The 17,048-nt window shown below is 33.6% G+C and overlaps 1 protein-coding gene across 2 annotated transcripts in view; it reads right to left on the minus strand.

Moving 5' to 3' along the window:
• LOC145276014 (serine/threonine-protein kinase 36-like) overlaps positions 1-17,048 on the minus strand; it is a 122,154-nt gene that overhangs the window by 65,838 nt on the left and 39,268 nt on the right. For both annotated transcript variants that reach the window (XM_080127670.1, XM_080127666.1), the window contains 4 exons: positions 15,772-15,877; positions 9,122-9,269; positions 3,494-3,606; positions 2,463-2,570 (listed from right to left, as the gene is read on the minus strand). In XM_080127670.1, coding sequence (XP_079983796.1) covers positions 2,463-2,570; positions 3,494-3,606; positions 9,122-9,269; positions 15,772-15,877 — 475 coding nt within the window. The remainder of the gene's footprint in view (positions 1-2,462; positions 2,571-3,493; positions 3,607-9,121; positions 9,270-15,771; positions 15,878-17,048) is intronic.

Consider the following 17,048-nt stretch of genomic DNA (forward strand, 5'->3'; position numbering starts at 1 on the left):
TGCATGAGTAATGAGAATGAAAGGGTGACTCACCATCCTGCAAAATTCCCAACTTGAGATATTACCACTAGATTCAGTTTTGTGTAATACTTTAAGGTTTTCATTACGAAATTATCAATGCAATGTCTTTGAAGTTTAATTAATGACTTCAAAGTAAGAAATAAAAAAAAGGGTGGTAGAAACCCACCCAATAAATGTTACATAAATGGCTGGGTTTCTATCAGCATGTTTTATTTCTTATTTTGAAGTAATTACCGAGACTTCAAAGATGTAAAGGCATATCGCAAACATTTTTTCTTGTTCTCAGGTAGCACTCAATATTACTTGTTTTTCAAACTGAATAAACATTTTACATTATATAAAAACACTAAAAACTTATCTAGTTAGGGAGAAAAGTAACTTATCTTGCCTTTAATAACATTTATTTGTAATAAATTTGTTTTTTTTTTTGACAACTTTTTCATACCTCTGTGGATTGTAATGCAAACCCGCAAATTTTAAAAAACAATGGAAAAATCTGAATTGCATTTGTTGATAAAGCATTACTTTCTGATAGAAGAAAATACTATTCAAGCAAAACATTTGCATGATAAGTGTTACTCTGCTCCATTGGAAGCAATGGTGAGATAGTATGCCGACTTAAAATGTGGTCGTATAAACACAAATGTTGAATACTCAAGTTATCCAAATTCAGCAATTGTTCCATTAAACGTAAAAGAAGTTCTAAAAATTTGTTTTGGCCAATCATAAATTGAAGTTGTGTAAGAAAGCAGAAAAGTTGAAGATATCAGAAGGCAGTGTATTCAGCATTTTGCATGAACATTTTTTTTTATTCAATTTTCACCCCAAACAAGGCACAGTGCCACTTTGAAGTAGGGCCTACTATCAGGGACATAAGTTGCAGGGGTATTATGAAGGGAGATGATTAGCAAGATGTCTGTTCACATTACACTTGAACTTCTGCATTTCAGTACAGGTGGGAAAGCAGAATCCTGGAAGGGAAGTTCCAAAGTCTGTCAGTTCTGGAGAAGAAACTATTGGGGTAGAAGGCTTTCTTACACCTAGGGATCTCTACTGTGAAAAAGTGGGATTTAGCTGCTTGTCGGGTGTGTCAGGGGCATTCACGTCGAGGGGGTACAAGTGCTTTTAGTTCATCAGAGCATTCACCATTAAAGTACTTGTAGAACAGGCAGAAGGATGTAACATTTCCTCGATGCGACAGAGGCTGAAGTCTAGATGACAGCTCAGGACCTATTATGTTGGGATTCTCTTTTGAACCCTATCCAGGAGGGAGAGACAAGTAGCAGATGCACCAGCCCAAATGTGAAAACAGTACTCCATACCTAGGCGAATAGTGGCCTTATAGAGGTACAGAATACTTTCAGGCATAAGTAGTTTTCTAGCACGGTAGAGAGAGCCCACCTTCTCTGCAGCAGCCTTAGTAATGCTCTCAATGCATCTATTCCAGTTCATGTTCCCTGTAAATGTTAGGCCGAGGAGTTTAAAAGAAGTACTTTGTTAATGAGAAAGCAGTGTTCAAAGTTGATGTCATGTTTGCATCTGCTTCAACACAATAAAAAAGTTTTTGCATCAATGTGCAACATTGCAAGAAACATCGATTCACTGTTTCACTCTGGAATTAAATCAGCAGCTGAGTGGACAACAGCAGGCAAAATCCACCCCAAAATGCAAACATCGGCATATATATAAGATATGCAAGGAATTTGGTTCATTGATTAAATTGAGGAAGGAAAGAACTGCCAATAGCAAATATTATATATCATTGGTTCATTTGAAGGAAAATAATGACAAATAATGTTCACAAATGAAGAAAAAGTTCTCTTTCGCCAAGAGAATGATTGCAACAATGGCAAAACTACATCAATTGCACTTCGATTTGTGGTCATATTCACCCAATTCTCCAGGTCTGGGTTCAGTAACTACAGATTGTTTGCAGATCTCAAAAGAAGGCTCCAAGAAAACAGATTTGGCTCCAATGAAAAAGTAATATTGGAAATTAAGGCAGATTTTGAGGCTAATGACGAAGCACTGAATTGTCAGAGAAGCGTTGGAATCATTGTCCCCTCTAAAAGGGGGCAATGTTGATGAATAAAGTTGAATTTTACCTAAAAGCTGTTGTTTGATTAGTTAAGTCTGGTATTTATTGAGTGATGTGTTATACGTAAAAAATAAACAGCAAATTACAAATAATTAGCCTGATGTCAACTTATATAGTAAATGGACATGGATTATTTTTGAGGTGAAAACAGAATCTTTCAATCATTTTTAGTTTTTCAGGGACTTTTTGATAATTGTGTTCATAATTACCAAAGTGTCGAGTCAATTCTTTTTACGGATAGATGGATGAAAAAATTAAAAAGTTTAATATCAAAATAAAATTAAGTAAAAAAAAAAATAAAAAAGACTAACAATGTTACTTTGACTGTATGAAGTAGACTTACACTTAAGACATTACTGCAAGCTTCAGAGGATGTAATCATTTGGAAGAAATGGTCTGTGATTTCCTGGTTTTCCTCTGATACCATCAGTTCTGCTAGCTCCAATGCCAACTGATATAAGCATGAAAAATGTGATTAATACAAAAAGGTGAATCATAAAACGTCTACTTACATCTTCATTTTTTAAAGGGAGATAATTTTACAATTGATTAAAACTCCTTTTCAAATGTGTGATATTTTTTCTACATAACTTTACAAATACATTTGACAAAGGTTTGGAATTTTAATGTAATTCACTGTTATGATTATTTTAAACTGCACATTCATGTTAATCCCAATAAACATTCACGAAAATCAAACTAAAAGTTCCGAATAATTACAGCCAACCCGGAAACAAGCTGCCTGTATGCTGCTTGTTTCAGAACTGATTTCTCTCTCATTAAAAAAAAAAGAAAGAAAACAACAAACGTTAGTCAAGAAGTCATTCTTCATCCATTTGATATCCAAACATGTCAAAGGGTGTTTAGCTTTAAGGGTTCAGTTATCAGTTACAGGTTTCTATTTTTGACCTTCTGCACTTAATCACCAGTCGATCACTTTAACAAGAGAATGGAGGTGAGGGGTTTGACTGAAAGAGTCAGAATATGTCTATAAATTTTAACCTTTAATAATTACCAAAGTCAAATCTGGTATTATTTGATGTTTAGTATTATGTTTTTATTTCTGATGTACTTTATGCTTTTTATTGCATTTTGTTGCAAGTGTTCATCAGATGCAACATATTGTATTTTATTGTATTTATTAAATGCACCTTATGCTTTTTATTGATCTTTGTTTCATGTATTAATCAGATGCATCTGGTGTCTTTATTGCATTTTGTTAATAGCATATATCAACTGAACCTTATGATTTACTTTGCATTTTATCTTTGAATTTTGCTTAAACCTCTGAGAGAGAGAGAGAGAGAGAGAGAGAGAGAGAGAGAGAGAGAGAGAGAGAGAGAGAGAGAGACAAATGATCAAATGCTTACTAACCTCACTTTTACTCTGGTCGGTAGGTGAAGCAACCAGTGACAGATGAACCATGGCTGACAAACAGGAAAGACAAAGGATCACTTCACTTTCTTCATTAACCATAAATTCTTTTTCTGTTAAAACAATATAAAAATATAAAAGCAAAGTTTATTGGTGATATAGAATGTTCAAACTTCTATAATATATACTATAAAAGCGTAAGCATATTTCAAAATGAACATTTTTAATTATGAATAGAATTCTATAACTATTTTCTTAAAAAAAAGAACAAAGAAAACATTCATATCATTAAAAAAAATAAATAAAAACACAAAATTTTCTGCTAAAAAAATAAATAACCACATACAAGTTGAACAAGTTCAATATGAAAACAATATTTATTTTGATTACATAAAACTTGTTCAAATTTTTTAATGCATATAATATAATATTCAAAATGCTATGATAAAAAGACCATCAACCAGGGTTTTTCTTTCTTCAGAATATAGTTTATTTGAATTAATTTTGTCTAATACATTTTATTTCAATCTGAAGTTAAATGCAAAATGTCTAGAATTATCCCCCCCCCCCCGAGAAAAAATTTTTTTTTAGGATTAATGCTTTACTCTCTCTATAAATATAAATGTAAAGATCCCTCCCACCATAACCCATTCTCCACCATTTCTGCCATAGTAGCGAAACTCGAATGACAAGTGTCAATGAGTGAAAAACTTTCCAACGTGATAGAAATGCCTTTTTGGCAAAGAAGAAATCAGTTTAATGAATATCTGAACACGTGGAAACTCCAGACCGGTATCTTTAAAATTATTTCAATGCTAAATTGACATTATTATACTCTTTATTTGAATTAATTTTGTCTAATACATTTTATTTCAATCTGAAGTTAAATGCAAAATGTCTAGAATATTCCCTCCCTCCCCCAAGAAAAAAAAATGTTTTAGGATTAATGCTTTATTCTCTCTATAAATATAAACGAAAAGATCCCTCCCTCCATAACCTATTCTCCACCATTTCTGCCATAGTAGCGAAACTCGAATGACAATTATCAGTGAGTGAAAAAACTTTCCAACGTGATAGAGATGCCTTTTTGGCAAAGAAGAAATCAGTTTAATGAATATCTGAACACGTGGAAACTCCGGACCGGTATCTTTAAAATTATTTCAGTGCTAAATTGTCATAATTTCTTTGTTTGAAGTGTCTCTTGGGAAGAAGAAAAGATGAACACTCTTAAATGGAAATTACAGTAACCTATATCTATTCCATTTTTTCATTCGTAATTAAGGGAGGGGAATTTATCTTCAAATATCTTAAATTTCAAATTAAAGCGACGGAATTTATACTAAGTAAATATTAATAAGTCCTTACTCCCCTCCCCCTGTTTTTTTTTTTAATGGAGAGTAGACAACAGATTGTGGATGCATTATCGGCAGTTCTCGTTACTCTCGCTTCCTCTTATTTGTCGCTCAGTCCTTATTACCAATGCATGATGTTTCTGACAAAGGATGAAGAAAAAACTGCTCTCCAGGACGACAGTACTTCGTGAACAGTAGCCTGAGATGCCGGAAATTTTCTGTTCCTATGTCTATCCTTGTGGCCATGTCACTAGTAAGGGTGCTGGAAGTAAACGTTTCATCTGGCCTGACGTTATCCGACTGATAGTCAGGGACCCGAATCTTGGATTAACCACGAAGAAGGCCGTCCTATCAAGAGGTGCAAAATACTGGGGCTGCTGTATTGCCATTTGGTGAATGGACTCTGGAACCATGCAGTAGTTTCGAGTGGGGCCTCTCGATGCCATACTAGTGGGTAATTGTTACGGCTTTACCTTATCATGGCTACAAAAACAATCTTCCTCTCCTTTTCTCTCTTACCTTCCCTCTCTGCCCTGCTCTAACCAAGTCTGTCGACCTGTTCCACAAATCCCAATCCTCAACATGAAATACCTCCAGAAAAATAACACGCGTAAACCTAGAACCCCATCCTCCAACGTAGACTCCTACTACCATGTCTCCTTCTCAGGGGTCTCTGTTCCAACCTTCCAGAGGCTGAAACCCAATTACAGGAGACAAAACTAGACATATTCTTCCTAAGTGAAACTGGCATTAAGCCTACCGCTTCCCTTGACGAATTCATAATTAAAGGATACTCTAACTTAACATCTAAATCTGACCCCCAAGATCGCCATGGACATGGAATATGTGCCTTCATTAAAGATGGATTTCCGTGTGGTAGGGATATCTCCAGAGAAGACCCTAATTTACCTTATATGTGTTTCCTGGTTGCGCTTGCTTACACCACTGCATTTATATTCGCTCTCTATCACACCCACAACAGCGGAGTTACTATCCTTAAGAGAATATCTGAAAAAAATTGACCACATCCTGTCTGCTCACCCTTCAGCTAACATCCACATTTGTGGTGACTTCAATGTCCACAATGCAGAATGGCTGACCCACTCTAACAAGGCAGATGATGAGGGGAGGTTCTGTCATGATTTTGCCATTGCCTATGACCTCACCCAGATTGTCCACGAACCCACCCAAGTGCCCGATACTTCTGGTCAGTATGCTAGCCTTCTAGACCTTTTTCTCACAACTTCCCCTGAGCTATGTTCAAGTTCCGTTCTGTCTCCTCTGGGACTCTTCCAACCATGCGGTTGTATCAGTTAAGATAAAAACGAAATGCAATAAGTCTGGAGATGTATCTCTCCACCGTACTGTATATCGATACTCTACCACTGACTGGGATAGCTTCCGTACACTTATATCCGATCTACTATTGCATTCCATGTTTAAAAATGATGTGTCCTCCATAGTATTAGACCTGACCGAATGGCTAATTGTAGGCATAGACTGATTCATACCATCCAAAAAATTCCAACAAAAACCTAATAGCCAGCCATGGTTTTCCCCAGAATATGCTGCTGCCATCGCGCACAGAAATCACTTTTTCCATAGCTACCAACGTAATAGATGCACTGAGACTAAAGCTGCTTTCAGGACTGCCAGCAACCACTGTAAAAGAATGATAAAAAATGCAAGAGAGCTATATGCTCAGTCCGTTAAATCCAAAGTAACTGAGCAGCCAGTTTTGGCAAATAGCAAACAGGATCCTGAACAGAAGCGTGCGTTCTATCCCAACCATCATCAATGGACCTGAGGTCATCTCGTCAGCATCAGACAAGGCCAAACTATTTGTCAAGAACTTTGCAGCTAATTCTACCCTATGCGACAAAGGCCATCAATTCCCCGTATTTCCTCCTATAACGGACAACACACTCTGCAACATACAAATATCTGTACGTGAGGTCGCCAAGCTAATCACGAACCTTGATTCCAGTAAAACAACTGGCCCCAATGGCATTCAAATAATTGTGCTGAAAAAGCTTCAACTAGAGCTTGCCCCCATACTTACAAAACTGTTTAAGCATTGCCTTAAAGAGAAGTGCTTCCCAACACCCTGGAAAACCTCATCAGTATGCCCTGTATTTAAGAACTCAGGTAATAAGTCCTCTCCCTCTCAGTACAGACCAATAAGTCTCCTGTGTGTCATGAGTAAGCTGCTGGAATCCATATTAAATAAAGAAATAGTCAACCACCTCAGCAAAAAATAATCTTCTTAGTGACAGGCAATATGGTTTCCGTTCTGCTAGATCTACAGCAGATGTGCTAACTGTTATATCTCATAGGATTAGCGAATCTCTTGACAAAGGCTTCCTCTCTAGGGCAATTGCTCTTGACATATCAAAGGCCTTCGATAAGATATGGCATAAGGGCCTACTTCACAAGATTTCCAGCTACGGTATAACTGGAAATGTTTTCTCGATCATAAAATCATTTCTCTCTGATAGGCTCATAAGAGTAGTAGTTGATGGGCAGAAATCAGAGGCCATCAATATTAATGTTGGAGTCCCTCAGGGGTCCATCCTAGGCCCAACTCTCTTCTTGATATACATCAATGATCTCCCAAAACACATACTTAAATCATTCGTTGACATCTATGCTGATGACACAAACATCTATGGCAACACATCAAAGGCCGTAAATGACAAAGTTCTCTCAGATTCTCTCTCCTCTGATCTTGAGCGTGTGGTATAGCAGGGGAGGAGGTGGCTGGTTACTTTAAATGCATTTAAAACCAAACTCCTATCTTTACATCATCAATGCTCTGATCCCCATCTAGCATCAACTGATATGGGTGGCTCTCGTCTAGGGGAAGCTCCATGTTTTTATAAGCTTCTGGGCTTGACCTATACCCCTGACCTGAAATGGAATACGTACATCAAGTCAGTTGCCAAAATCGCCAAGGATGGAGTACTGCTGCCACATCTGGGAAGGAGCTGCTAAAAACAGTCTATCCTGCTTTGACAGAGTACAAAATAGGCTTCGTGGCCTAGTGGGTGATGCCCTTTTCTCTTCCCTGCAACCTCTCTCACACAGGAGAGACGTTGCGAGCCTGTTTTTGTTTTATCGTTACTACCATGGCAGTTGCTCGTCTGAACTCCAATCTCTGGTCCCCCCTTGCCAATCTTTCACGATAAACACCCGTCTAGCTGAAACCACTGTCAAAAGTTTTCCCCACTCCTTATCTGTGCCAAAATCAAAACGTAAATTCCATGAACAAAGCTTCTTTCTTAGAAGTGCACACCTGTGGAACTCTGTTCCGGTTGCCTGATTCCCACCTGACTACAACCTGGATATCTTCAAGTCCAATGTGAACAAATTCCTGATGAACCGCCTCCTTAAGTAAGACACTTTATCAAATCTCTAACACTAACATACTGTACACACAATAACCCTTATTCTCGAGAGGCTTCCGGGCCTTGATAAGTGGTGACTACCTTGTTGCTGTTTTTAGAATATATTTGAAGTAGATAGTATTTATGAAACAGTATGCAATAGTATTAAAAACTAAAGATCTTAATTTCTGCAAATTATATAAACGTAAGCAAATAAAAGTCAAACTAAACAACTTGTAATTTGAAATGCCAGAGTTAATTTGAGAACAAAATCAGAGTACAAAAGTTAGGTCTTGACTGAGGTTTCATCTCTCAATTTCTGTCTCTAATTATGAAGTGGTAATCGATTAACCTAGTGAGCAAATACGAATGGTGATGCTATTAAATACATAAATTAGACCTCCCCTCCATTTTGCTTTAAAATGAATCTGTCAAGCAAAGGCAATGAAAGAAAGCAAATAGGATAAAAAAAAAGACTTCCTTTCCTCCTTCACCATGGATATTGAAAAAAATTGTCTGTTATTAAATTAGTAATAGGTAATTTAATTAGCAATATTAAGACTTCTGACAATGAGGATAAGAACTCTGTCTTTCATTATTCATGACTAATTTAAAACTAAAATATTGACCAGGATTAAATATAAAAATTGATGAAATCGATTGATAATAAAAACTTTGCTTTTGAACAACATTTGCTGTAAATCAGATAAAAGGAATCTTTTCTATAGTAAATTATAGTAAAAAAAATATTAATCACAAAAGTATGAAGAGAAGTAGGGAAATTGTTTATATTTCATGTAGAAGATTAATACAAATTCTTTTATTGACTAAAAACAAAAATATTTTTTACTCATAAAAATTTTATTTTCATTATAAATCATCAAACTTACTTGACTGATCTTTTGGAAATGTTTTCTCATAGGTACCGAAAAACACATAGCGTAGAGTCTGTGAGGACTTTAATGAAAGACTTGCATAAAAATTAGGTGGAATGGTTGTCTTGTTACGATCCATTGTTTCACAGAGGTAAAGCAGTAGCTGCAAAATATAGAGAGAAAAATAAATGCATTAAAATCACGTAAATGGCAACAAAACTTAAATATGACTATGAAAAGTTTTACAATAATACAAAAATTTTAAATTGTATATGTATATATATATATATATATATATATATATATATATATATACAGTGATGATCATATTTATTGGCACGGTAAAATAAAAGTTAAATTTTGTCTAATAAATTCTAAAAAAGGGATTAAATTAAAGAAAATAACAAAGTATATTATGTATTTTTAACTGGCCTTTCCGATGCAGCAATCGGATTTTAGAAAAAATAAATAACAAAGGAACAACAAACATAATTGCAAAAAACCCTTGTTCAAAATTATTGGCACGATTTATTTAATAATCAATTGTATAGCCTTTGGCCTTGATTACCTTCCTCAGTCGCTTTTCATAGTTTACAACCAAGTTGTTGCACTCTTCAGTAGTAATTTTAGCCCACTCTTCCTGACAATAATCCTCCAATTGAATAAGATTCTTAGGCTTCCTTTGCATTACCCTCAATTTTAATGTTCTCCATAAATTTTCAATTGGATTAAGGTCTGGGCTTTGTGATGGCCACTCCAAAACATTAATATGATTGTCCTCAAGCCATTTCTTAGTCAGTTTAGCCGAATGCTTTGGGTCATTATCTTGCATGAACCACCAACGACGACCAAGTGAGAGCTCTTTAGCAGAGTCTTTCAGGTTTTCATCCAATATTTTAACATAATCTTCCTTTTTTATGCTACCTGTGACTTTAACAAGTCGCCCTGGTCCAGAGGCAGCAAAGGATCCCCAAAACATCAAACTGCCTCCACCGTGCTTCACTGTGGGTATGGTGTTCTTAGGCAGGAAAGCTTCGCCAGATTTTCTGTAAATATAAAACACTTTATTATGGCCAAATAACTCTATTTTCGTTTCGTCAGTCCATAGAACACGTTTCCAGAATGCAACATCTTTATCAATATGACGTTTTGCAAAGGCTAGCCTTGCTTTCAGGTGCATAGGCTTCAATAAGGGAGTCTTTCTCGGACGACATGCTTTTAAACCAGCTCTCTTCAAAACTCTACCAACTGTATGTCGAGATACATTCACTCCAGAGGTGCTCTGTTCATCAACAATCTCCCCAACAGAGATCCTTGGGTTTTGTTTTACTTGTCGAACAATTTTCCGTTCATCTCTTGGGGAAAGAATCCTTTTTCTCCCTCTACCCTCTAAACTCATAACGTGGCTTTGCGATTTGAACTTGTTTATTATGGCTCTAACAGTGGATTTGGGAAGGTTTAGCTTCTTTGAAATCTTATCATAGCCCTCCCCATTGGTATGGCATGCTACAACAAGCTTCCTGACGTCTTCGCTGTGTTCCTTAGTTTTAACCATGGCGATTGAAAATTATAATTTAGTCACTTATAATAGTTTAAATAAATCGCTATCTAAAAATTATCTGAAAAAAATTATTCACTGAATTAGCGTTAAACAAGCATAATATGGCTATAAAAAAGTTCAGAAAGAACGTAAACCGGAAATTGATTGATATTATACTGATACTAAAAGAAAAACAAAGCCGTGCCAATAATTTTGAACAAGGGTTTTTTGCAATTATGTTTGTTGTTCCTTTGTTATTTATTTTTTCTAAAATCCGATTGCTGCATCGGAAAGGCCAGTTAAAATACATAATATACTTTGTTATTTTCTTTAATTTAATCCCTTTTTTAGAATTTATTAGACAAAATTTAACTTTTATTTTACCGTGCCAATAAATATGATCATCACTGTATATGTATATATATATATATATATATATATATGCAGTTGCATAATAAAAGTCAATAATGATATTTTACAAAAAAAATATTTTAAGATTAAAAATGACAATATTTTTAGATGAAAATAACTATTCACGAATAGATAATATATATGTTTATATAAATTGAATAAATAATATACTAAACTTAAAACATCCAACTTAAATGTGAGAAACACCAATACCCAACCCCCTAAATCATTCCTCCACCAAAGAAATGTTGTATCTAAATTCACATGCTTATCCACACAGTAATTTTAGTCCATACATAGGTTATGCCACAACTGAACAGTTGATTGAAAAAACATACTATATCCAAAGGATGCAAAATTCTAATCAACAATATAAAAATCATCTGCAACAGCAATTGTAAACAAGGACTTCAAATCCTGGAAGCCATTATCGGTAATCTATATATAAATCTCACCTTTCTGCTTAAATGTATGTATGTATGCATGTATTAGTGATGGGACGATTCAAAAGTTTTTCCCAATTCTGATCCAATTACCGATTCCATTCTAAATTTCCGATTCCGATTCTTTTAATATTTATAAATATTTAATTAGATTTTTTTTGTTTTTAAATCTATCTATACTCCTATAAATTCGTTTTTCTTTTGTGTGTATTGATATTCATATTAAAAACCCTCTTTTCTATTTATTTAAAAAGAAAATACAATTTTCTTATATATGGGTTGTGGAATTGCATTCACTAGCAAAAGACCTAGCTAATTTGCATATTCTTTTAAACATTCATTTTAATTAATTCCATATTAGTTTTTTCGCTTTTCTTATGGGATGATCATCTTTAGTTAACTATTACGTGTAGTTATATTCATGCAGATATTCTACATGATTTATACTTGCATAATATTTGCATAAAAAGTTTACAGTAAACACAAAGTTGTTTCCATATATATTTATGTTTGTTTCCGTATATATTTTTGTTTAATCTATAAAAGTGAACATGTCCGTGTGCGTACATTTCCCTACACAATAACTGTCAATTTTAAGTCTACAGACTTGAAATTTGATATACAGGGTACTGAGATTTGGGAAAATATTTGTAATCCGTTTTCGGCCAGAAATTTGGCTGTTAAGGGGTCAAAGTTCAACGATTTGACCTTTGAGAACTCTACCAAACTCCTCCGACAATTTTGGGTCTTAACACTTGAAATTTTAGATATAGGTTTCTTGGACATGGATCTAACTTAATAACTTGATTTGAGCGCAACACAATAAATGTTAAGGAGTCATAATAGGGGTCAAAGTTACAAAATTGACCACTGTTTTTTTTTTTTTTTTTATTGGCTCAACATACACCTCCAAACACCCGGGCAACACTGGGATAAAATGCTAGTATTTCCGGGTATATTTTTTCTCAAATGTTTTCCTTGTGATGTATTGCAATTTGAAAGACAACAAAAGGTTTATTTTAATTTTAAACAAAGCCAAATTGTATCAGTTCGTCGTTAGTATACAACATGCTACTTAAAAGTTTCCATAAACAGTTGAAAATAGTCGACAATTGGTAGGTAAAATGAGAAAACGATGTAAGAACAAACTATTAACAACCCCCCTGCTTGATTATGGCTCGTTTTATTTTTAATTTTTTCTAATAATCTTTTTTGTGTGAAAATAAAAAATGAATCAATGTTCCATAAGTATGATGAGTACTTTCAATTCTTCATAGAATCCTCTTGAAGTAAAAATAAACAAATGAGCAAGAAAAAAAGAAAAAAGAGAATTTCAAAGGTCATAGTAAAATGCATTTACATGAAATAGTGGCATAATAGTATATAATAGTACGCTAAGATGCTGGTAAACCAGACCACACATACTAATAACATAAATCATTATATACACGCTGTGAGAAAGGTTGTTAGTTGACCTCTAAAACACCTATCAACCTTTTACTTAGTTATTTAATGCTGAATCCAATTATTTTAATTAAAAGAATTATTAATTTTTCCAGCATTTAACTGATTCTAATTTAAATATGAATGTTTTGTAGATTCATTGTTTTACAATTATATAGTTTGTAAAGTCTGTAATTGATAACTTCTGTTAAATCTATAGTGGGATCTTGCCAGGTGTGACCATTCCAGGTCAAAGTAAATCTGGTAACTAAAAAGTGACTTCATACTTTTCAAACAATCTTAAATAGGGGTCTCACCATTGGATACAGTTTTGTGTTATATCCAGGACAGTGAAAGGTATAGAGAGTTTCAGTAGTCGATAGGATTTCAAAACATGATTGACAGAAAAAAAGGTAGAAAGGGCTATGAAAAATGGATTTTGGAGTGGTCTAACATAGCATGGACAGCTACATGCAAATACCAAGCCATGAGCGAAATGACATCACACTTAAGAAAAAGAAAAATATAAAACGGATAGAGCACATTCAAGAGGTTGATCACATTAGAAGCCTGGATAACATTCGAGAGCACATTCAAAAATACAATCACATGAAGGACGTCACAGCAGTAATGAAAGAATGAGGAAATAAATGTTGCTGTACAACAAATAAAGCAAGTTGAACTTCTTTTCATTCTTTGTCTCCTTTACGATGTAAACTGCATAATACATGTTGGGTATCATTATAGCGTTGGTGTAGAGTAAGGGGTGAAGATGTTGCTCAAGCATTTTAGGGGTATTTTTTTGTTGTGCAATATAATCATTTAACTCTAATGTAGCCATAAAGATGAATAGATATCTTTGTATAACAAAGAACGTTGCCTTTCCTTATAAAATGTTCATTCCTGAGGAAAAAGATTGTGGATACACACAAAGAGAAAAACAAAAACTTTGAATGAGGAAACAAATCCTTTACAACAAAGATTATGATCAGTTTTGAAACATTAAAATCGTTTTCAGTTTATTTGACTACAATGAGAATAGTATAAGACAATATTTCTAACATGAAATATTTTTTTTACATGCTTTGCTCTGTTATTTTCATTGTGGTTTTTATATTCACACTGTTTCAATCAACATAATATTTAGCCATCTTCAGGTTCTATCTCTGGTTCTATTTGGTAAAGTCTAGTGCTATAATACTATCATGGCACAGGAATGCCTCTGTATGAAATTATTGTTATAGAACTATGAATGGCCATTCATCTAGATCTGTTCCATAATCCTGGTTCAACATTATGATTAGATCCTCAATATCTCAGTCTTTTAAAGTCGGTTCATCCAAACAAAGAGTAGATCATACAATTCTCTGCTGGAACCATTATAGTCTGCTGTGATGTAGCGATCTTCTGAGGTTGAATCTTATCGTTTTAGGAAAGCATCACCAGATTCTGGGTACTATAAAAGTTGTGTGGGGGTTAAGCCGGTTGCATTAGGCATTAATCATCATTTCTTTGTCAAATTAAAGTATTAAGTCTTGCCTTCATTTGAGTGTATAGCTGAAAACGGTTTGGTTTTGGTTTTTATCAAATATATAATTTATTCATTAAAATCCATTATATGCTGACCAGATGCCTGCTGAGTCAAGTCATCCTGCAAACTGGAATAATGATTCACCACAAAAAGAAATAATTTAAACATAGGCTTTCAATCATAGCACTCTGCTGACAAACCTTTAAGTTATAATAGCTTTAACCTTTTGAATTGCCACACTCTCTCACCACTGCATCCCTTCCCCAGTGTAATATGAAGGAAGTGTGATTGATAGCCCTTTTCTCTCAGTTATATATTTACAGTCATTGATTGATGAGGATTACATACGACAAGTAGGTTTTTGGTTATGCCTCTTCAGTCATCATCCAAGGTTGTGCAAAAAGGGTACCTTTGCGTTTCTTGTCTTACATTACAATGGATTAAATAAAAAGTATCTGAACAAAACTAGAAAAAATAATGGCAAAAATATTAAAAAACACAGGGCTCTACATTGCAAGTGATTTTTTAAAGTGGCGACTAGAAATAATGAAATGCTTATCTTTTGGCAATTGAATTTCTTTCACTGAGAATCTTCCAAAGCTCACTACTGAGTGAAAAATATCACTTCAACTTTTTTTTAATAAAATGAACAAAGTTAAATTATTAAAACAATAAAAGTTTAATAGAACAATATACTCGTTTTTTTTTTTTAATGAAGGCTGTTTAAAAAAATCATCTGAAGAAAACAGAATGTTTATACCTTGAAGTATCAACACAAAATTTGTTGTATATTTAAAATTACACTTATTAAAAAAATACAGAAAAATATTTATGATGTACATACTCGTCACAGAACGAAGATGTCATATTCTAAAAATCATATGGGTTTGGCTACTAACTTTTCTATTTGGCTAGTAAACGAAAATATTTAGTTGTCAAAGGCCAACTAAAGATAAATTTGTCCATAGAGCCCTGAGATACAACATTCAAGATGACAGTAGAGAATGGTCTCAAGAGAGTTGTGGCATGGTAATAATAAAAAATTTTTTTTAAGTTGAACCCATTTTGAATTCTGCTCTTTGAACTAAGTGAGATCGTCTTGCAAACAAAAAATATAACACTTTTTTTAATTAACCATTCTAATTGGGAGCTGAAGGAAAAAATATTGAAGAAATGTTTGGTTATTTACATTAATTAAATGTTTTGGATATTATCTTCATCTTAGTTGTTGTCATGTTCATAATATTTTGGCCATAGTTCTGAGTTATGGAAGATGAAAACTAAAATCAATGTTTACCACAAATGTTTGATGATATATTTTCTTCTCTTCATCAAATTTAAGATTCACCAACTTTGGAATCATGTGAATAAACTGTATGGCTGCATTTTGGTATTCTTCAATGCTGAAAATAAATTCATCTTTTGTGAACAATGGATTATATAACAAAATCATTGAATAAAAATAAAACAAAAACATACTAAAAAGTCAAGGGTATGAGTTCCATTATATAAACATTGCTTTAATTTGAACAAAATAAAATATGCATCAAGTGCACTTCAAAGCCAAATCGCAACGTAATATTAGGAATTCCAAATATTTTACTTGCTTGAAATTTGTAATTTAAATATATTTCAGAGCTAAACTCCATCCTCAGTATGTTGTTTTCTTTCTTTTTTTCTCTTCTTCTTTTTATTTTATTCAAATTAAGTCAATGTTTCTATAATGAATTAATAAATAATATTCAAATAATAAATTTTATTCAAATTAAATCAACGTTTCTATACATATATATATAATGGAACTCACATGCTTGACGTTAATCTCGCATTGCCAACACACAGTTACAACATTTCAAAATATAATCGCTGAAAACAATGTTCGGATCTTTACAAACAGACTTTTCTTTCCCCAACTTTACAAAATGGTAAGAAAGAAGAAGAGAAAAAAGAAAGAAAACATACTGAGGATGGAGTTTAGCTCTGAAATATATTTAAGTTACAAATTTCAAGCAAGTAAAATATTTGTTTATTTTCCTTAATATTACGTTGTGATTTGGCTTTTCCTGGTTTTTTCTTTTTTTTTTTTACTTCGCTTATTCTTAGCCACACCCGGGTATCCACCGATTTTTTAAATTTTAATATCGAAACAGACTTATTTAAGCCATTTTTCACATGTTCGTTTGCCTTACGTTAGATTTTTTAATGTTTTTTTTATGTTTTGATTACCCCCCCCCCCCCGCTTAATTAAAACGTTGTTTTCTTTTCTTACTTCGCTTATAACAATGCTTACATTGTCGTCGTAACGCTCGACGACTTTCAAACATCTTTTGGCCAGGACGAATCCACAGATATAATTTAAAACTAAAATATTTCTCAATATTGAATGGTAATTTTATTTATTTTTTTTGGTACTAGTTTATACACATTGGTTCTATTTGTTTATTCTGAGTATTTCAGAAAAATCCATGCACAATTTTTTAAATATACATGAATAATTGTAATTTTTTTTCCGTTCCTTATATTATGGCCGATACTGTATATACATACAATATTTATTATGACACTATATATAAT

Source organism: Euprymna scolopes, chromosome 1, assembly GCF_053919585.1.
Source record: "Euprymna scolopes isolate OS-2025 chromosome 1, ASM5391958v1, whole genome shotgun sequence".
Classification (NCBI taxonomy): Eukaryota; Metazoa; Mollusca; class Cephalopoda; order Sepiida; family Sepiolidae; genus Euprymna; species Euprymna scolopes.